The 22953-nt window shown below is 38.1% G+C and overlaps 1 protein-coding gene across 1 annotated transcript in view; it reads right to left on the bottom strand.

The window, feature by feature from the left end:
- Window positions 1-1040: 1040 nt before the first annotated feature.
- SLC13A4 (solute carrier family 13 member 4) overlaps window positions 1041-22953 on the bottom strand; it is a 29035-nt gene continuing 7122 nt past the window's right edge. Inside the window, exons 3-16 of the mRNA XM_042890497.1 lie at window positions 19877-20013; window positions 19133-19314; window positions 18443-18497; window positions 16628-16667; window positions 15881-15958; window positions 14208-14398; window positions 12822-12941; window positions 9897-9998; window positions 9311-9412; window positions 8107-8204; window positions 6859-6989; window positions 5904-6065; window positions 3107-3244; window positions 1041-2360 (exon numbers count right to left, since the gene is read on the bottom strand). Coding sequence (XP_042746431.1) covers window positions 2223-2360; window positions 3107-3244; window positions 5904-6065; window positions 6859-6989; window positions 8107-8204; window positions 9311-9412; window positions 9897-9998; window positions 12822-12941; window positions 14208-14398; window positions 15881-15958; window positions 16628-16667; window positions 18443-18497; window positions 19133-19314; window positions 19877-20013 — 1674 coding nt within the window. The 3' untranslated portion in view covers window positions 1041-2222. The remainder of the gene's footprint in view (window positions 2361-3106; window positions 3245-5903; window positions 6066-6858; window positions 6990-8106; window positions 8205-9310; window positions 9413-9896; window positions 9999-12821; window positions 12942-14207; window positions 14399-15880; window positions 15959-16627; window positions 16668-18442; window positions 18498-19132; window positions 19315-19876; window positions 20014-22953) is intronic.

Raw genomic sequence — 22953 nt, 5'->3', positions numbered from 1 at the left:
TTCAAAATAAGAATATCCTGTGTTCTTATCCCCTGGGAGCTGTGTGGGATAGCGAGACCTGATGGGAGTGGAGCTGAGCCAAGAAAACAGGTATTAAGCAATGGGGAGTGATTTGTGGCTGAGCAGCTAGGCAATTTGAGGGTGGTGGAGCTGGATGGAGAGTGAAGTGAAAAAGGATTAGAATAGGAGTGCAGAGCAACTAAAGCCTTGAGAAGGAAGTAAGCCAGAAAGATATGTTGAGTGGAGAATGGTGGAAACTTTGGGGACCGTGAACAAAGAGATGTCCTGCATGTTGTGTATGTGATTACCCTTGGTACTGCAGCCACCCAGCTCTCAAAAGCACCTGCTCCTGGAGAGTGTTGTCTGCATTGGTGGATGGGCATTGCAGACTGTGCCTGGAGGCAGCTGTTAGTTGGGGAGCAGGAGGCTGCCCAGAGAGAGGAGCCAGCAAGGAGTGCAGGACCAGGTCCTAGAGGCCCCATGGATTTTGCGTGTCATAGTGTGGCAGGGGCAGACTCAGGGAAGAGGAATGAAGGAGGTGAGAAGTAAGACAGAGGCCAACTTCCATGGTTTACGAGGCTGCAGGGATGCACTGAGCCATGAGCTACTCTCTTTTTCCAAAACAAGTTTACAGGAAGTGCTATGAATAGAAATTGTTCTGCTAAATGATGTTGCCTTCTGCTTTCGGTAGAAAGTGCTTTTGTGATCTTCCAATTTTGCTCCTCCTCTGCTGACCTGAGACCTCTTTTTGCATGTGTTTACTCCCAAGACAAAACTGGGGAATTTCTCTGTTTTGATAGAAGCCATAATCCAACAGCTCCTGCTGTCTCAGCACTGCTTCCATAAGGTCTTGGTGGGTTATGAGAAGAAATGTGTCTTATTTATATTCTCATAAAGCACAAAAATATGCAGTAGTGAATAATTTATTTTATTGACATCTTATTTATGCGGCACAGGCATTCACACTAACATCTAGAGAGCCTAGATTATATGTAGAAAGCATACAAATTTATTAAAGTATATATATGAAGAAAGTGGTTACACAAGAGCCAATCATCTTAATATACAGCTTAAAGGCACTGTCATTTAAAAAATTATATATAAATGATTTAAAACAGTACATAATGCAAGAGAGGGTTTACTAGATAACACAGGAGTGCAGTCAGAAAAGCAGGACATTCACTTTGCATATGATAAAAAGATTGACCTTTTGGTCTGCTAATTATCTGCTTTATCTGACAGTTTCCCACGATTGAAATTCCTGCTCCCTGGGCTGTTAGAGAGCAGGGTGGTGTGATGTTCAAGTGAATACACATGATGAGGAGCTATGTCAGCACGTCTCACTTCAGTACACTCCCTTCTTACTCATGGAGCAGCACTATCTTGTTACTTTCTCTTTCAGGGAAATTCTAAGTGCATAACTATCTAATCTGAGTCAAAAAAAGGGAGGAGAGTAATGGGTCTGTTGACCAGGTAATGTTTTTTTGGTCACAGTTTCCTTTCTGAAAAAGCTCTCACTGCAGTAATAAGGAGAGAAGATACTGATCAAAGCTTTATATAGGGGATTGCAAGTACTGCAATACTGGAAACTTTATACTAGTGCTGTGGAAAACAAAACAAACAAACAAAAAAAAGCAATTCTCCTGACCAGGATACTTCCCCTTCCTGTCTGTTTTGTGGTTTCTGATATCCCTTTGAAATGTTGTACCTGAAGATTGGTAGCTGTATTTCTTTCAAGGTCACATCGATTAACTGGCAGAGTGGGTTTTTTTTTCCAATACATTGATGACTTAGCTCAAAAGAAGAAGAAGGATTTGCCTTCAAAAGAAGCAAGCTTCAATAACTCTGAGTTTGGAAACAAGAGTTGCTTTTCATTCTCTGTAAGTGTCAGCAGTAAAATTGAAGTCAACTCTTGAATACAGTAGCGTACGTATACTTGTATTCTATACTGGAATACAATACCACCAGTCTTATAGGAAAGCAACAATAGGGGAAAACTAATCTCTCACATTGCCTTTCAGAACAGAGTTATGCAGAAGATCTCCCTGTGAGTTTTCTTTGTGGTTTTGCCCTGGATCTTGGTTCTACACATGCACAAATTTTTTCCTTTCTTTCATGGGTGCAATTTACATTTAGTATTTTGTCTGAACTCGCTTTGGTCTGGCACTATTTTTTTTTTCTTTTTCTTTTTATTTATTTATTTATTTTCTTCTAGTTGGAGATTATGTCTGGCTAGTGACATTGCTTACTGCTGCCCATTCTGGAAAAGTATTCAGCTGGAAGAGTCTAATTCCCCACGTGTTGATTGCCACCATGACAACAGCCAGACCAATCAGATTTACTCCCAGACCAGCTATCACCTGCAAAAACAAAATTTATCAGAACGCATCAGTGATGCTTGATCAAAATCAGTTAAAATAGAAACAGAGAAGGCAAAAAAGGTAACAGCAGACATGGTGAAGAACCCTGATGGAATATATTTGTATGTATTTATATGTATAGTAATAAAATATATATATACTAATTTCTAAAACAGAGAGAAAAAAAGGACTCAGTATTATGTATCAAAGTGTAAGCTGTGAGAATATTCAGGACTGATAGTCAGAGGTTGATGCAGCTCATCAGAAGACAGCTTAGTTTATTGCTTGAACTTTTCAATCACGTAATCAGAATGGGTTTTTAAACCACACATAGAAGAGGGATAACTGCATGATTGGTGATAATTGTGTGATTCAGTGTGGAACAACATGATAAAACTGATTTCTTGTACTCTCCTGACTTCCCTAAGCGCCCTACTGTTCAGTCTGTTTCTTCTGCAACTGCCGTTGTGCTTGTCCTAACAGGTCACCACAAAGTCTTGTGTACTCCTGTTGTTTGATACCTGTTTGACCATTATATTCATAAAGACAAAGATGAGAAATATGTATATCCTACAGGAGGTGTCTAACTGTTCTTAACCTGTTACCTCTGTGCCATAGCAGCAGAGTAGACAAGCATGACTATATTAACACCAGTGCCATCATCGTTATTGTAGGCTACTGTGCGTGGGTACAAGGCACAGGGATTGCACGAAGAATGGGAGGATATACCCAATCTCAGAACTCACCATATCTTTAATCTGGCAATGCCCATAACTGAAGACAATGGCATTTGGAGGATTACCCACGGGCAGCATCACCGCAAAGGAGATACACATGGTGACAGGAATCAGGGTGTATAAAGGGTTGATAAGCAGGGTTTCTGACTGGAAGGAGAAGAGCAGGGAGAGAAGTTTTACTTAACCAGTAAAAGCCAATGCTCATAAAGAACTTATCCACTTCGTATAAAGATAACAAGGCTATAAATCTCAGCTCCTTCATTTTTACACATAAGCATGAAAGTACTTCTGTTTGTTTGGTGGGAAAATGGTGTAATTTGGAGTTGGTAAACCTCATAGGACTTCTGTTCAGCTATTTAACGCTAAAGTAACTCCACAGTGGTTGCATATTGCTACTGTTAGGCCATTCTTTGTCTTGTTCCCCATGTCATTCTATGCTGTGTGTTCTTGATCTGATCACTAAGTACTGCTTCAGTTGTCCTCCAAGACAGATAACAAGATGTTGGCATTATGGATTTTTTTTTTATTTCAGCTACTAAAGATACTGAAGCAATTCTTAAAGTCTTCCTAACTATGGTTAAGAAAGAACTGTAAAATCACAGAACCATAAAGATTGGAAAAGACCTCTAATATAATTTAGTTCAACCTTCCTCCCACCACCAGTATTGCTTACTTAAACCACATTTTGCATACAAATTCCTCAAACACTCAACTACCTCTCTGGGCAGCCTGTTCCAGTGCCTGATATTCTTTTGGAGAATAAATGTCTCCTAATATCCAACCTAAACTTCCCCTGGCACAACTTGAGGCCATTCCCTCTTATCCTATCATTGTTACCTGGGAGAAGTCAACTCCTACCTCACCACAACCTCCTTTCAGGTAGTCATAGAGAGCTATAAGATCTCTCCTGAGTTCCCTCTGCTCCACACTGAACAATTGCAATTTTCTCAGCTTCTCCCCATAAGTTTTGTGCTCAAGCTTCCTCACCTGTTTTGTTGCCCTTCTTTGAATACCCCTCCAGGGCCTCAATGTCCTTTTTGTAGTGAGAGGCTCAAAACTGAACACAGTACTAAAGATGCAGCCTCAGCACTGCTGAATACAGAGGGACAATTTCCTCCCTGTTCCTGATGGCAGCACTATTTCTGATACAAGCCCGGACCCATTTGGCCTTGGCCACCTGAGCACGCTGCTGGCTCATCTTCAGCCAAGCACCAAGAAGCACCCCCCGATTCCTTCCCTCCAATCAATCAATGAATATATCAATATCAATAAAGTTATACAGGACAAGTTTGAATACTGACCCCTGGGGAACACTCGTTGTGACCGATTGCCAGCTCTGTTTAACTCTGTTCGCCAAGACTCTCTGGGCCCAGCCCTCCAGGCAGTTTTTTACCCAGCAAAGAATGTACTTATCCAAGCCATGTGCTGCCTGCTTTCTCTAGGAAATTACTGTGGGAGACAGTGTCAAAGGCTTTACTGAAGTCTAGGTAGACTATTTCTCTCATCCACCAGGTGGGGCACCTGGTTGTAGAAGGAGATGACGTTGGTCATGCAGGAGCTGCCTTACATGAACATTGTCTGGGCCCAATTTCCTGGTTGTCCTGCACATACCATGTGATTACACTCAAGATGATCTGTTCCATAACCTTTCCCAGCACCAAGGTCAGGCTGACAGTCTCATAGTTCCCCAGATCCTCCTTGCTGTAGATGGGAGTCACGTGGCAAGCCTCCATTCATCTGGGACCCAGCTGTCTGTGGTCCAGATTTGCACTGTGAGAAGGTATTACTGGTGGAACGTACTTTCAGAGCGATCTAAAGAATTGTTCTTGCATTAGACCCTTCACTGGTGGTGAATTTTGCATTTTAGTCTGTGTTGCTGTAGCCTAGTTCTATGGCAAAGGGAAACCATATTCTCAAGGCTAACTGGAGAGGAAAGCATCTCCAGGTTACTTTCAGAGTCAATAAAGAAAGCCTGACATCTTAAGATGTCAGTTCAGAATACTTAAAGTAGATTACCACTCTAAATTTCTCTTTAGAAGAGCCTCTGTGGAGCACAGAGGTAAATTTGTACTCATAAGCCATACTAACACAATTATTTATTTTAATCTGATAATATATTCATATTAACTCAGAGTTGTTCACATGATGTACTTAGGGACAACCTCATAAAACTGTTGTAGCAGGTAACCACAATTCATGTTCTACATTCTTAGTAAGAAAAGGTACACATTACATAAAAGAAAAGAAATGAGACCGTTTTCTGGAGCTGCTATTCCAATATAGAATGAAATTTGCATCTCTTTTCTCTGCTTTTGATACCAATATCCTGACTTTTTCCTCTGTTCCTTACAATAATCTCTGCTTTTGATGTTGTGTGTTAGCATGCTTACCAGATCATCCCCTTGAATCCATTTTAATCTGATGATATGAAATTCTTGATTAGTCTTTCCTTACATGTGGTGAGTGGGTAACTACTAATTAATGAATAATGTATTTAAAATAACATTGATATTTGAAGATTTATTTAGACTTCACTTCATAGGCTTCAATTGCGTGGTCACCTTTCCTTGTATTTAGTCCATCTATTCCTCATGGCAGGAGCTATGTTTTTATATTGTCCTAGAGGTCTTGAATAAATTTATTAGGACTAAAGTTGCCTTTCAGGTTGTTGTTGTGAGGTTATTTTTTGTTACGTTGTTTTTTTGGGGGGTATGGAGTTGAGGAATGTAGGCTAAATTTTTTGTGATCTGAGTGCCACGGATACGACAGGAAACAACAGATTAAAACTGCTGTTGTTTATACTCACCATGCTGCATAAAATAGGTAGAAATATGGTTATGGTTGCTGGATTGCTAACAAACTCTGTTACCAGGGACACTAAAATGCAGGCCAGCAGAGTTACAGCCCAGTAGGGAAGGCTGCTCAGGGACAGCATTTGGCGCCCAATCCATGTAGAGAGGCCAGAAGTCTGAGGAAAGGACATAAGCACAGCAGTGACTAAGTAGGGTGCTTGTTAACGGGATTGTTTTCTTCAGGATAGTCAGAGAATGTCACCAGCAAGTAAACAAAACTAAGATCAATCTTTTCTCCATTACCTTTTGTTTAGTAAACTGGATTTCAGTGCAATATCTAATAAAGAATTGTTCATAGTACCACAGAGATACATTTGACAGTTAATAACTTGAATCTGCACCAAGACTGATTTTTCCCCTTTCTTCAATACATAAACTGAAGTATTATAAATTGGTAATGAAGGACCACCTAATGTTAGTAGAATTTTGAGATGAAGATACACAGATTTAGTTGCCTACACATAGGTCTCTGCAGGAGAGCTAGGTGTGTTTTAATAAATTGTACTGCAGGGAGATATATTCAGTACAGCCCAGAGCATGATTTGTCTTATCAGCACTAGAAGCGTGACTGTTTTCTAAATATGAGCATCCTGTGGCAGCTGAGATGTTTTCCCCAAGCTGCTTAGCTGCTCATTGAGAAAGGGTCCTTCAGATGTGTCCCTCAGATCTTCGACTTCTCCCAGCCATGTAGGAGTATCTAGTTCTTCTAGAAAATCTGAAATGGCAATAGAAGGCTATGCTTACAAAACTGATTTGAGCCCTTTGTTAGGTAGCTTTCTGTTGAGAGAGCAGATGTACAAACTTGAAAGTTTCTGCACTGTAATCCCAATTTGGAGCACATACAAAAGGATAGAAATTCAGGTTTATTTATTCACTTTTTAAGAAGGGAAATATAATCTAAATCAGTACCTTGCATCCAGCTGCTAAAGCATAACCGCCTCCAACCAACACTACAATTTCCCAGGGCATAGTCTTCTGGAAGTCCTTCCAGGTGATGATGGGGTCCAGTGTGTTGGTGTCTGTTGACCTTTCAGCATCTCCTATATCAAAATAAGGCACATGCATGATCAAAATTGAACTGGCATTTATGCAAAGATCTTCGCGTATTTTGCACTACTAGTAGTAATGCAATATTCATGGGAGTTATCTTGAGAACTGTCTATGAGAGGTGAAAAAGAGTTTAGGTTATCTCTCAGGTTATCTCAGATTCAGAAATCGCATCATACTGATTCCAAATATCCTGACCTCTCTTTGGCTGCTCTGTTGATGTGAATAGTTGTAAACCTTTCTGCTTTATGCTGCAGCTTTTCAAGAGACAATCTTCTCCGTTGTGTATGTGCACGTGCAAATTATGTGTAGATCACAAAGATGGAGATACAATGGGATTATTTTCTCAAAGGAAGGCATTTGCTCTCTCCACTAAGTCATGAAGTTTAACAATGTGCATTTACGTTCCCAGGCTTTAGCTGATGACAGTTTGCTGAGATGCTTGAGTATATTATGGAAGTAAGAGATAGAGGGTGTTATTTTTCCTGTATTTTTGCATGTATTTCAGTATAAAACCAAAACATATCTATACACATTTGTAATTTTTACATAACACTATGCAGGAAATTATGTTTTCATAAATGATTGCTGAAAGTCTGGCACAGCAGACTGATCAGCACTTGTGAACACCATCAAAAATGAATGCTACTAATTAATCATTATTACTGGGATAACAGCAAGAGGAGCATTGCCAAAAATTACGACTGCCAGACAGTAACAACTGTTACCTTTTTTACATCTTTTTAATGAGAATATCATTTACTTCTTCCATACAAATAAAGACTGGATTATTTACTAGATGTTATCTTCAGCCAATTTTGCAAATCTCTGCACTCTCAGTATAGAACTACATCTCAATCTTTCCTAAAACTCTTTCTTAAATTTTGAAAACTCTATAAATACAGATAAAACCTGTTGGTAATCTGCTAGATAAGACCATATGAATAAAAGTACAAGAAAACAAGAGGAGGCTGATGCAAGGGATGGTATCAGAGAAAATACCTCTACAATTCCACAATTAAAATGTATTTATCAAACGTTTTGCAGAAACCAGAAAAACATAGTTAAAGAAAAACATGCCAGCTCTCTTTTTTGCCGCATGTGCTTTACCTTTTTCTTTTTTTCCAAAACATGGCTTTTTTGCTGGAATGAGGAAAAGGAGGAAACCAAGAAAAACAGAAACAGTGGCATCAGTCCGGTAACCTTTCCTGAGAAAGAAGCAATGGGATTATCATAAAAACACACTTACAAAGCCTTTGTAAACTATCTCTTAGCAGTTACAGAATCCCAGAATTGCAACACAGCTGAGGTCGGATGGGACTTCTGGAGATCAACATGTCCAACCCTGTGCTCTAGCATTTAGAGCTGAATTTTTATTTCCGCATCTGAAGTCTTCTAGAAAAATACATCTTCACATCAAGGATACAGATAAGATTTTTATTCAATATAGCAATATGTATTTAGCTAACTGCAATCCGTGTCAATATTTTTTAACATTCTAGTGAAAAAAGATATCCCTTTCTGTTTTAAATATTAACTTTGATGTACAGAAAAAAATGTGCTTGCTAGAAACAGTAAAGAATAAACACGTTCTCAGGAAAAGGCAAACCTAAATGATCCTTAAAAGTGAACAAGACTGTTTTTAAATTAAACTTCTAAAACTCAGTTTGATAATATATTTTGAGATGTGTCAAACTACAAATACCCTCAGGAAATCCCAAAAGTAAAGACCATTTTTCAGTCAAAATTGGGATGAGATGTCAAAATAATTTTATACAGTAGAAACCTGAAGATTTAACTTCATTTATATAATCTTTGGTATGTATTCTTTGTTAATATTATTTAAATAGATTTTTGTCAATATTATTTACAATAAAAAAAATAACATTAGTTGTTTCAATTTTCTGTCTAATATTCAACCAAAATAAATATTTTCTTGATAAATTTTATTTTCTCAAACATACATTGTTTTGTCAAAATATTATTCAGTATAAAATTAAAAAAAAAAAAAAAAATTTAATTTGAATTATACAATCAATATATTCCATGATACCATCTCTATGAATGCATTAAACTTCAGCATCTGCCCTTCCTACTTATTACATTGGAAATATGTTTTAATTTGTCTGCTTAGTTCCCTCTGCCTTACTCGTAAGCAAGAATACAATTTGCTGCTGAGTGAACAGCTGTAGTTTAAAAAGCAGAAATAAGTATTCAATTTTCACTACCTTGTTAATAGTGGATAATAACATTTTATAGACAAAACTTATGGCATAAAGTCTGAAGATGTAGTTGCTTAGGGAACTTCACTTACTTTTCAAAAAATGACGACCAGCCTGGTACAAAGCCGGGCTCACGAGTAAACCAAAGCAAGGTCATCAGGATGAAGAAAAATCCAGTCACCATCTCGGGATAGCTAGAAACAAAATGAACCAAACTAACTATTACAGGTGTCAGTCTGAGAACCTGAGAGCAGATTTGAGAAGAAATAAGGAATTAGAAAGGTTTCTAAGAGAAGAAATAAAAAACCATGAGGAAATTAGAAAAAAAAATCACTTGAATTAAGGAATTCTGCATTTGGCTCTCAACTGAAAACCAAGTAAACTCAGTAAACACGAGCTAAAATATCATTATTTTCAATTCAGTTCTTCATGGGCAGGAGCTAAAGGAAAATATTTATAAATGCTTCTTATGTATTTGCATCATTATCTGGATACAAGGTAAAGCTCATGTTTCTATTCCTCTGTAAGCACTTGGTACTGAACCTTTCAAAGAATGTAATAAGCATAGTTATGCTTATAGCAACATATAACAATATTTGCAAATCAAAATGTAAATCCATACCAATATTTTTGCATGTAGTCCTGGCTAATCAGGCAAATTCCTGAGGTCTGTTTTACCTGACATTCCCCAGTTTCTTATACTCTTCATGAATTCTTCTCTCTGACATTTCTTCCCGTTTGGTTTTCTTCTTCTTGCTCAAAGAACAGGTTTCCTTAAAACTGAGGTAAACAGCACAGTAAAATTAGACAATGGTATGAAGTGAAGTGAAAAGCTGTAAGAAAAATAACAATAAAGAAACAAACTGAAAACTTCAGTTGCAATTCTTCTTAGGTAAAATTGTGATTTGGGCCTCGTGGCAGTGGAAAGGGAAACCATTGCTTGTGACCTTTGCATAGTCTATTTTCCTGGTCTTTCTGAGAAAAAATCCTACACGTGGTTTGAAGGTCCTTGTGGAGCCCGGTCTAATCCTGACTGATATCACTGAGCCTCCCCAGGCTGTGGCTGAACTCCCTTTCTGTAGGCTTCCTCAGATGGCTGCTGGTGGCCAGATTTTTTCCAGTGCCCCAAACCTCCAAAGACTAGGTCTAGTTTATACTATCCCATAGAAAGACTGTGATCAACTATCAATAATTTTATTGGGTGTGAAGGATTTATATGGGTTCCACTAGGATCAAGGGTAGCCAACATGCATATGTCCTGATCTGGCTTCTGAATCCAAGTTTCACTTGAATGTTCAGGATTAACTAAGTAATGATAAAAGTCATGCTGAGGAACCCAATAGCTTTCATAGTTTCTCTGCTTCTACTCTTCCTAACATTCTCCAAACCAAGAGCAAGACCACATTGCCTCTGCCACAGGGTCCAAGACAGTCAGTATGTTTTCTCATGGTGAAAAGTGGCTGTACATCTGTCAGGTAAATACAAGCACAAGTGCATTTAACATCGGAACACATTTAAATTTGCTATACACTTATATGCAAATTAGGCAAAGCACCTAGTTTATACAGCTAGCCTTCACGTTATAGCAAAGCATTCCTAGTTGAAAGGAATATTCTTTCAAGTTCACATAAATATTTTCTTTTTATTCTTTCCTACTGTGTCACTTTGCTCTGCTTTGGGCCACAACTCTGCTTTTTTGTACCACCTGTACTATCTATTGGACAGGGGTGTATGGGGTGGGTTGAGAAACTTCTGCAGCTAAGCCAGCCTAAAATAGATTGCAGCAGCTGTGAAGTAAGTGTGCCGAAGGTGAAATGGTCTGGTTTTTAAGTTTCTTTCATTTTATTGTCTCCTTTGTTGCCCCACAAGAGTGAGACCTATGCTACCACATTGGCCAAACGGTGTGTTTGACAAAGGTCAAATTATCTTCATAGTTTGGGTAGCTAAAGATGCAGGTTGACCATTTCTGATTAACAAAAACATCTCAGTTTTCATGTCCCTAGTAACTGAGTACCTATGTGTCTCTTGTTTTAAACTCACATAGCACTCCTGTGCACATTTAAATTTCCTTGCAAACTTTGCTCTTAGACTCCAGTAAAATTCACCACTGGTCATGCATCTGCTGGAGGAGAAAAGAAATGTGCTTTTTAATGGCCACTTCCATAATGACAATTCTACTCCTAGCTCTGCTTTTTTTGGCAATGATTGTTTGGTGGGTCTATTCTCCATCTCCTTTGAGTTTGTCTAGAACCTACAACAAAAGTCTGAAATGTTTCAATCAGTCCAAGTCAGAATGACAACATTGGGCTTCCTAGGAGGAAGAACATGCAACATGAACATTATGGGAATTCAATAAACATTTATATATAAGCATTAACAGCTGTTTCAACATGTTCTCAGTGTTGCTAGGCTTAGGACTGTGTGAAGTTATAGTATTGTATCCACATGCTTAACATAACACATTCTTTAATGACTTTAAATGAACAAAGATTTAAGAGTTTTGGAACCAACCAGCACTTCTCAAGAAGTCAATAATGGTTCAGTCTCTGGTATTATCTACAAAAACATTAATCAGCATGAGGTCTTGGATGCAATGTGGAATTTCAATTGCTTTTATTTTAAAAAGCAGAAAGTAATTGAAAGTGGTGTTAGGGCTTGTTTCCACTCAAGATTAAATAAATAAATAAAATTAAAAAAAAAATAGAAAGAAAAAGACATTTATTTTAGCCTTTTAATTTGGAACTAAAACACTCAGGGGACTGAAGGACATGGAAGTTATTCACCTCTAAATTACGTCTTAAAATCAACCCAAGGTCAGCTGTAAGGAGAATTGATTATCATTTTATACACTTTCATAGGTGAAATAAATTAGTGATGTCAGTTCATCTTACTTTTAAGAGTAAACTAAATCAAATTAAGGCCACTTTAATTCTGAATAAATATGTATGCAATGCATTTTAATGCAGATTAACTAATTCACTCTAAATGCATATACTTTGTCAATTTTCATTAACTTTGCTGAGTGCTTCTGCAAAGAGAATACATATGATATAGGAGACCAGAAATTGTTCTTGTTTCGGATCTCAGAACTGGTGGTTTCAGGGGGTATTTACCTCAGCCTAAGAGTTCTTCTTCCTTTAAAATCAAATACATAAATGGAGTTTGTTTACCATTAATTTTAACTGTCTTATATTAACTTCATCTATCTGAAGGCAGATCTGAAAAGTAAATTGTTCAATTACTGTTATTTTTTCCTATTCATCTTTTCAGTTGTACCTTTCCAAAAGGACTTTTATCAAGATTTTTGGTCCATGATGAGACCCAGTTATGAGAGTTTAAATAAAAAAAAATCAGTTGAGTGCATAGTAAAGATTTCCATAACCAATATCTAAGCACTTTACTCTTGTGCAACAATAAAGAGCACTGCTGCCTATCTGTCACAACTAAAAAATATTATTTCCTCTTGTAATTGTTTCTATCAAGAAGAAAGTTGTACCTTAGCTTTAATCATTTGAACTAGAAAAGCTCTAATGAGATCCACTCTAATGAGGTCAGTGATGCCCTGTTTTAGTTATCAATTCATCTTGAACGTCTTGCACTCACTTGCAGCCCAAGAATAACCAGTGCATCCAGAACCAAGTAAGGACCAACATGATGAGGGAAATGGGGAAACTGAACAAAAACCAGGTTCCAAAATTCATCACTTCAGCATTTGGGTATTGGCTGAAAGGAAAAAAAACAGCAACACAAAGACATTATGTGAGAGTTTAGAATGGTAAAAGAACATTTCCAATATGTACAGAAGTACAAACTTATATTTACGTTCATATATGTTATGGCATGACAGAAAAAATTCATCAGTATATAAATGTGACAAATACAATACTTGTTCATAGTAAAGCCATTAGTCAAAAAATGCCAGTCACTGACCATGCCTGAGATGAACCAGATAGAACTTCACACCTTTAAGACCAGATGGTCTAGATTCTCCATCCAATTTCAAAAATCATTGCAATTACCAGGAATTAAATCCTGTCTCTATCTGAGTTTATTGTTCAAAGTCCTAGTCAGTAGAACTAAGAATGATTTCACTCAGAATCTCTATGTGTGTCTTATTCTGGACCACAAAAATAATCACTATAGTCTGCTAGGTTCTGACAAAGATGTCTGATATATGCATTTGGTGGAAGTGTCAAAAAAGCATGGTCTTCGGAAGTGTTGTGAAATCCAGATTCATGGGCTAAAGATGGGTTCTGAATTTAGTTATCATTGCTGCCAGCATTTCAAAATGTCAAATGCAGGATAATGTTACAGCCATGGCAGTAGATGATCAGAATCAGGTGTGAGCCTGGTTACAGATCAGTGAGTGAGGAGAACTTCCATCAGCCTTCTGACAGAGATGACATTCATGCCTTTGAGAGCTCTGGGCATATATGATAGAGGAAATATTTAGCTCAGAGCTGCTTCCCATCATCCATGAAGCAAAGGTGTAAGGCCACACTTCTAAATGTACATATTTCTGCACTGCATGTTAAACAGCACAAGTATTACCAATGATGATTCTAGGTTCACCATGAGAACCAGCTTGCTATGAAGCCAAAAAATAACTTGAAGCAAGTTTTATGACTTTTCATCTTTTGCACAGATTTCCATTTTTCTTCATTCTTTTGTCTGCATGGCTTTAGTGCTTAATTTCTGAAGGAACCTGCTGCCTTCTTGATAATCAATTTTTCATATCAGAAGAAGTTGCTCAAGAGAAATGTTGAGAAATTTTTATTTTGCATGGGAGAAAGATATGGATATAAATATTAACTTAAGCTCCCCCTTACAATCTTTAATCACTGGCAAAAAATGTTAAAGTAGGAAAGGAAACAAAATTGTCTTTAGAGAGATCATCTTAGAATAGTTCCCTGAGAGAATAAATAACTCACACGGAGAGTCACAGGGATGATATTGACCAATCATATTTTCACCCACAGTGTCACTTACTTGTTGAAGTGCTCTAAGAATATGAGGCTAGTTGAAGTCCCTATGATGGTTGTCAGTCCTCCAATAGTTGCTGCATAGGAGATACTCAGTGAGAGGCATTTGCAGATCATGTGGTCATGTCTGGACTGATACCGGTACTTAGTGCTCAGGTCCAGTTCAGAGGGCTTAGGAGGTAGGACTAGTATCTGAGCCTGTGAGGGGATACATTGATCAAGGAGAGAAAGAGATTAGAACAGCAGCCCGCTTTCTCTAATGCCACAGTGCTACTAAAAAGAGGGAGCAGATTTTTATCTTCATTGGTATTAGTTGGGATCAGAACTAGAAACCTGTCTCAGAGCCTGAAATTGCCTGGTCTGCGGCGAAATATGGAATAGACAGTAATCAGACTTCTGGCCACAGTTTGGGTCGGCTCCAGTTCTGACTGGAATCTCAGCTGGATACCAAAAGGCCTTTGTGGGCTGCAGAGGCAGGATGCCAGCATTGCAGCAGAAGGAATCTGTAATCCTTAAGGCTTACGAACAGCCACCAGACAAATGCTTGGTGGACTTTTGGCACTCGGACTGGCTCAGGGCCTCTCCTAAAGAACGATTCTCAGAAAGTACACGGAAGAGGCTGGGCCATGAAAGAAAAGCTACAGAAAAAATATTGCTCCAAAACAAGTTTTCTTAACAGTGACAAGAAAAGCTCCACGCTACTAAATCAAGCAGTTATATTGTAAATGTAGAGAAACTCAGAGCACTTTACATGCAACTAAGGCTATAGTTTATGATCAGGAAAAAGGTATCACGGGAGTCAAATAGATCTGTTAAATCATTAATTTGGATTTGTGTTTATGTCATAAAATTAGTCATGCTGTAAATCATGCTTGTCATCCTTGTCAGAGTTCTCTGATTCATGTCCCTGTAGGTTAAAAGTGAAGAGAGCATACTACCTACAAAATAATTAGTGAATGCAAATGGCAAATGGGTGCAAGAGGAAATTAAATAACAGGAGAAGTGCATTCAGTTTAGAAACATACACTTAGATTCATTAGAACTGCTAATGCAAATGCATGTGTTGATTTTAGTCTAATCTTTCTTGAACATTAACTTATGCGTTTAGGAATTACATAACCACAGTAGAAAAAACAGTCACTGCTTGGAGGCACTGAGGAAAAGTAGAAATACTGCAGTCGTGTAATGTAGTAGAGGATTTTGATGGAGAATATTTGGCAGTACAAAAAGGAGATGAATACTAAGACTGCCAAACCCACTGGTTGAACAATTAAATGATCCATGTCTCTTGTTAGCTTAGTTCTGAGTAGGACATTGTGAGTCAAGGATTGCTCTTCTTTTTCTGTTGCACCATTTTCCAGGAAGGATTTGCTGAAATAAAGTGGGTAGAGCAGTGAAATAAGAAGTGAAACTTGTGGTCACATTACTGATTATAAAGCTAAATGAATTGTACAAGCCATTCAGAAATGTCTTACTGGAAGATGGCTGTACAAAAATACCTGTGCTGAGGAATTCTAAATGGAAACAAGAATTAACATAGAGCTAAAAAGCAACTGCTGTAAAATGATAGAGAATGATTTCATTAAAAGCAGCTTACAAGGAATAAAAATGAAGCAGTGATAAACAGATGATGCTCATCTCTGTCCCTTCCTTTACCCTCCATTTCTAACATCTCCTTACCTGAGGTAGTTGCTGCCCATTGCTCTTGGATTTCATCGTTCCAATCGGGTTGGCTATCATATGCACACTATTCATAGTCTGTAAGGAGGCAAATGCCTTTAGATTAGTCTTTATTCTGTTCCTAGGGGCACTTAGACTGATATTTCTTTATAAAACTCATGGGCTGTGGACTTTCAAAACAAACAAACAAATGAAAACAAAACAGTGCAAAACCACTGAAACTTCAGCATTGAACCACACTGGAAAAGCACGAGATTTTTTTTTTTTTAATACTGCTTTTGTTTTCAAGTGATGTTACAATTCAGAAAATATATATATATATCAGTTTTCTCCCCCTATCATGTAGCAGAATCTAAGAGTGCCCTTGCTAGAGACGGTGACTTTGTAAGATGTGTAGTTCTAATTAACTGAGGCATCTCAACTGCAGAACTTGATGGTAACTAGACAATAAAAGTCTTTACCTGAACTTGCTAAAAACTGAGAGTCTGGATGGAATTATTAGTTTACTGACTGGATCCTTGGCAGCATTTAAAATAAACCCTATGGCATTAAAGTTTCCCATCGTAATTTGTGCAAGAAGTCTGATAGGATAAATATGAAGCAGAACATTCTGTGCTATGTACTCTCACACAACAACCACTTCTTGTCTGAAATAAAGGAAGGAGTCGTAAAGCTGTGTGGACTGTGTTCTGATGGTATTAGCAAATAGTGTAGCTCAGAAGATACAGGTACTACCTATGACAATACCTTTGAATGCATCAAGGAGTTGAAGTCAGTAGTAGTAGCACTAAAAACAAAGAAAGGAAAATATACTTTAAAAATATACTTCAAAAAACAGCTGCAGGAGATGTAATGCCTACTAAAATGGTGAAGAATACCAATTATTAGTATCTCTTTTGTGGTATCTTGGGCAGATATATGGGAACAATTATTACCACAGGATCACAGAATGGCCAGGGTTGGAATGGACTTCAAGGATCATGAATCTCCAACCCCCCTGCCACAGGCAGGGTCACCAACCTCCCCATTTAATTCTAGACCAGGCTGCCCAGGGCCCCATCCAACCTGGCCTTGAACACCTCCAGAGATGGGGCATCCACAACCTCTCTGGGCAGCCTGTTCCAGCACCTCACCACTCTCTCTGTAAAGAACTTCCCCCTGACATCCAACCTAAATCTCCCTTCCCTCAACTTAAAACCATTATTTCCAATTATGTTCCAATTGGACTCTCTCTAGCCTGGTAGCAAGGCAGTTCCACTTCCATCCAGGAGAGTTATATGTATTCACAGTAGTATATACTCTGTTCTAGGAATGGACTCCATTCACAATGAAGTGAATTAACAGGCAAGCCAATGCTACCTCCATCTTGTTCTATTCAAGTTCTTCCTCCATCAGCCTCTTCAATGCTTTTTATGAGCACCGTCCCATGCCACACTAAAGCTTTCACTAAGATCTGTCATGGGTAGCATGTGGTCCATGCAAATAATACAAAGAGCTTTTACTTTTCTTTACTTTACTTTGAAATCAGATTTAATTTCGGAATGTGGGCTACTTTTCCCAATAAATTTCAAGGTATTTTTTTTTTTAAGTAATACTGCTTTAATAATAGTTCTGTTATGAAATATTTCTCACATATTTTTCAATAAGTCTTAAAGTAATTAATGGCATAATACCAAAATGAAAGGTTTCCTTTATACTGAAGAAAATATGTATGGTATAAAAAGAGAGGATAAAAAGACAAATTACTAGAGAGCTCATTATTCTCCAGATTAATAAGAAAGCTATTTAGAACGTGCAAGCTAACTTCAAGTTGTCAACACGAGCTACTTGAATGATAATATTTGTTTTAAAGAAAATCTTAAATGATGTAACCAGAACTTATTTGTCTTTTATTTTGTACTCTTGTGAATAAAACAGAAGAAGCTAAAGAAGAAACTGTATGTTTTAACCCCGTACCTTTTAAGAAGATGCTTCTCAGAATTAAGCCTGTATTGCAGTTGGAGAACAAGAACTTTGTATAGACTCCTGTGTATCTGACTTGTTTATCTGATAACTCAAAGTTAAAAATTAGTCCTTTCCTTTATCTGCTCTTATTTTACCAAAAATAGAGGCCTAGTTCAATCTTTTAGTGTTATAAACTTCTGAAGAAGTTTGGCTGCATTCAAATAAATCTTTACAGTTCTTTTCTTTTCTTTTCTTTCCTTTTTTTTTTTTTTTTCTCTCTGCCATCATCTGTTTCTTGAATACTCTTGGCAGTTAAGGCTTCCCTCAAGAATCCTCTGTAAGTGGGTATTTCCTTCACTTTATAGTGGTAATAATGTTAAAATAAATAAATAAGTAAATAAATAAGTAAATAAATAAATAAATAAATAGATCCCTGCAAACATTAGTGAGATCCAGACCATTACATCAATCCTATTTCTCATATCAGCCTTCTTTGTCAGTTACATGCAAAACATCAATTTATAAGCTTTTCCACGCCCTTCCTGCTCTATTCCTCAGTTCATTTCATTGCAACCTGTGTAGGGCTCAAATCTCCAGTCGTACGGGGTTCATTCTTACTCCTCATTGATGAAGATAAGCTCCAGTGAAGGTTGGTCATGCTTTTCGTTGAGACCTGTAAAGAAGGAACAGGAGGCTTGTGGTAAGAACTGATCTGAGCCTTTGGGTGACTAAACTTGGAGAAACTATTGCAAGCGAAAGCTGGTCTGGACCTTCTCAGGTAACTCTGTGACACTTACATGGCATTTTGTTGTGTTTTATTGTCCTCAGAGCATGCCTCTTACAATTAAAATATTGTCATGCCTGTGGGACTTAAGGCCTCGATGCCAGAATTTAAGTAAGGTTAGATAATGTCGTTGTTCAGCCTGGAATCTGTGAATTGAAAGAAATGGGAGATTTTTTTCTTCCCAAATTCTTTCTTTCTGGGAATGTCAGAAACCGCTAAAGCTCATACCAGTCCAGAAGAAATTTTTTCTGGCACCTGGTCTGAACTGGGCAGCTTGGAAGGGCAGGAGTAGAAAGGCAAGCTTGGGATACTCACAGAGCATGTGTTTGGGCCTCTGCTACGTTTCAAGGCAAAACTGTCTTTCAATTTTGGAAGAAATATCACCATGCAAAAAGAAAAAGAATGGACCAATATCTTTGGCAGTACAAATCAAACAGCTATGATCTGGGGAGAATTTGAATTATATATATCAATCATTCTGGTCACTGATAAATGAGAACAAAATGGCCAATATTGGCAAATACCTATTGGCTCGTTTTCTTCAATAATGGTGCTGCCTGCAGTACTGATGACATCACGCTCCTCCTCAGCATTCACTAGTTCCTGGAGCACTGCCTCCACAATTGGCATCACCATGGCTGTGGTGGATGTGTTGGAAAGCCACATGGAAAGCACCGTGGTGCAACACATAAAGCAAAGAAGCAACCTGAAGTGTAACACAGTGAGACTTTGAGGCACTTTCACAAATACTAAAGGCCTTCCTACCTAACGTTTTTATTAGTCAGATGGTAAGCATACAGGTAGGGTCTTTTTCTTTTTCTTGATACCAAAATACTATTGTGTGCATAGAAAAAATGCTGCTTTGTGTTAAGAATTGTCATAAGATCATATATCACTGAAAACCCTTTGTTTCCCCACTTGGAAACCAGTGACCTGAGAAAGACTGATTTTCAGTGCATTCAGGGATACCTTAAGAATTATTTTATATTTGCTAAACAAACAAAGAGGGAACAGAGAGAATAGGAATAAAGAATCAGCCGAAAATAGAAAGCAATGGAATTATATAAGTCAAGGAGGAGGAGGAGGAGGTGGCAGAAAAATTGCTGAGAATGTTTGAAAGCTTTCAAATTCTGACAGGGATAGTGGGTAGGAACAGTTGCCCCAAACCCAGCTGGGTTTTGTCCGTGGATAGAGGAGCCTGAGTTATTTGCTTTTACAAGCTGCCTCTATTAACCTCAGATTACCCTGACATCTGAAGATCCACTCACATGCCTGGCTTTGCTCCAGCCATCATGACCATTCGCAGAGCAATACGTTTATGGAGATTCCATTTTTCTACAGAAGCTGCCACACAAATCACACCCATGAGGAGCAAAGTTGTGTTCTTGAAATATTCAGCAGCCACCTGCATTAAGAACATGGGGGAAAGAATCTGTTAAAAAACACAGTAGCTAGCCAACACAGAGATCATGCTGAAGAGTAAGAAATATTGTGGGTTTCCACACTCCCACAAGAAGAATCACAGCAAGCCAGGGAAACTGAAGAATTCAGAAGTCATAATGCTGTCTTCAATCTCTCTCATTTGGCATTTACAAGTAATAGAGCTGCATCCCCTCTTGTTTGTAGATTTCTCAGCTTTGAAGAGATTGAGAGAAATCTTACTTCTTTGCTCAGGATGTGCATTGCCTGGAGTTAGTTGTAGCTCAATGAGGCACAAATTGAAACAGACACAAAATTCTGCTCCGAGAGCACCTTATTTATGTGTGTCATCTGCTTTTTGGTTATGGAAATATTATTGTCTGTCTTGTTTGTATTTCTTAAGCCATGTTCAATTGTTGTGCAAAATTTGGCATCTCTAGAACCTGTGGCTTCAGGGAAAAAAAAAAAAAGCTATTTGGGGACATGCACTCTGAATGCAATGAATAAAGGTTGTGATATTGCTTTGATGGTCTACAGATACTGTGCCAGAACTTTTCAGAGTGGAAATCCACCTGCATTGTGTTAGGGAAAGAAGGCAAAATTTCAAATAAAGAGAACCTCAATCTGGAAGGGATGATCAAAAATCAACTACGGCTTAAGAAAATATTCAGAGACAATGCAGGAACAACTCCAAAGCAGAATTCTTGAATGTGTGACTTGCTAAAACACAAGAAGATACTCTGTGAAACTACTGCAAAAATAATAAAAAAAAAATCACACACTTTTTTGGTGAAAACAAACAAAACAGGAGAAAATAAAATTTATAAATAAGTGAGTGTTTGGAATCTAGCTGAATATTTTATTTATTTAAACAAAATGCTTTATGAGATATGTCTGCAATTTTTTTCTTGAACACGGACTCTTTGGTTTCACAGAATCACAGAATCACAGAATGGCCAGGGTTGGAATAGACCTCAAGGATCATGAAGCTCCAACCCCCCTGCCACAGGCAGGGCCAACAACCTCCCCATTTAATTCTAGACCAGGCTGCCCAGGGCCCCATCCAATCTGGCCTTGAACACCTCCAGGGACGGGGCATCCACAACCTCTCTGGGCAGCCTGTTCCAGCACCTCACCACTCCCTCTGTAAAGAACTTCCCCCTGACATCCAACCTAAATCTTCACTCCTTCAACTTAAAACCATTTCCCCTTGTCCTGCTGTTATCTACCCTTTCAAAGAGTTGATTCCCCTCCTGTTTGTAGGCTCCCTTTAGGCACTGAAAGGCTGTAATGAGGTCACCCTGCAGCCTTCTTTCCTCCAGGCTGAACAAGCCCAGCTCCCTCAGCCTGCCTTCATAGGGGAGGTGCTCCAGCCCCCTGATCAAATTTGTGGCTCTCCTCTGGACCCTTTCCAACAGCTCTCTGTCTTTCTTGTTCTGGGGCTCCATACTAGGATGCAGTACTCCAGATGGGGCCTCACAAGAGCAGAGTAGAGGGGGACAATCACCTCCCCATCCCTGCTGGCCACCCCTCTTGTTATGTAGCCCAAGATACCATTTGCTTTCAGAGCTGCAAGAGCACACTGCTGCCTCATGTTCAGTTTTTCATCCATCAGTACCCCTAGATCCTTCTCTGCAGGGCTGCTCTCAGGGACTGCTCCTTCCAGTCTGTATAAATGCCTTTTGCTGTAAACAAGTGTAGGCCCTACCATTTTAAAACAGTTTAAGCCATATTCCTTCCATTATCCTCCATTATTCTTACACTCTGATAAAAATATACAAATGGCACTAGTGTTATTTTGTGCATGTTGCAGTAAGTGTTAAGGATATTGTTACATTTATTTAACAAATACCCCTAGTATCCTTAGTAGACTTGGCCATCATGGTTGTATGCCAGAGCTTTCAAATATCACTTTTTTTTTTGGCTTTCTTCTACTGGTTTCTTTCTCATTAACTTTATTTTCCTAATACTTTGTTCAAAAAATCTTGAACTGAATGAAAGGAATCTACCAAGCCAGCAGCACAAAGAATCTGTTGTTTTCTTTATCCCTTTCACAGCCAATTTTGAGAAACAAACGAATACTAGGGTTCTTATTTATACGTACAACACACATACAGCACCCAGACTCATGCTCTCAAGGCCTGTGAGTGAAGTGTAGCTTAAACTCCAAGGTATGAGACCCAGTTTCTACGGTGCTTTAGAACAGGAGACTGGAAATACTGCAGCACCATCAGCTTTGCTTATTTTAATAAACAGGATTTTACTTCTGTTTCCTAAAGTAAATAATACATTCTCTGCAGTAATCCCAATATCATTTAATTTAATATTACATTGAAGTTGTGAGGCTGCCCCTAAATTTTCTTTCTCTGATATGCTACAACGTTTTGTGCTAACCTTTGTTAAGAAAAAGATCCTGAAAATATTGAAGTATGCAGATGGGGAAATGTATTTGATTATATTATACAATTGTTGCAGTACTGGAAAGAATAAGAGATGTCATAAAACTCTTGTTTTGTGTTTGATTACAGATGTTTATGAGTATGCACATTGTCAGACTGTGTTAGAATTTTAACCAACCTTATGGTTGCTATATATTCTTCTGTGTTACCTATATTTCTAATTCTAATAAACCAAGTGTGGTGCTACTTCACTCAACAAAAAAAAAGAAAAAAAAAAAAAAAAAAAAAAGAAAGGGAGATGGAAAAATGTAAGAAATAAAAGCTGCAGATGAAATTGAAGGAATTCTTGGCATATCCTGAAAGAAAATGACATTCAAGAGAAACTCAATTAAGCAAATTCATAATGCATCAAAGAGACTTTTCATACAGCTACTCCTTTTCCTGAGAACTGATGACTTCAAGGCACCACTAGGATTACTGGTATTCTTCCTAGTATTACATGGTAATACTTTTTAGTATATGTGGCC

This window comes from Lagopus leucura, unplaced genomic scaffold, assembly GCF_019238085.1.
Source record: "Lagopus leucura isolate 7727_CA_CO unplaced genomic scaffold, USGS_WTPT01 Super-Scaffold_100159, whole genome shotgun sequence".
In the NCBI taxonomy this organism is placed as follows: Eukaryota; Metazoa; Chordata; class Aves; order Galliformes; family Phasianidae; genus Lagopus; species Lagopus leucura.
The sequence above is the reverse complement of the archived record's forward strand: the minus strand, read 5'-3'. Positions and strand labels throughout refer to the sequence as shown.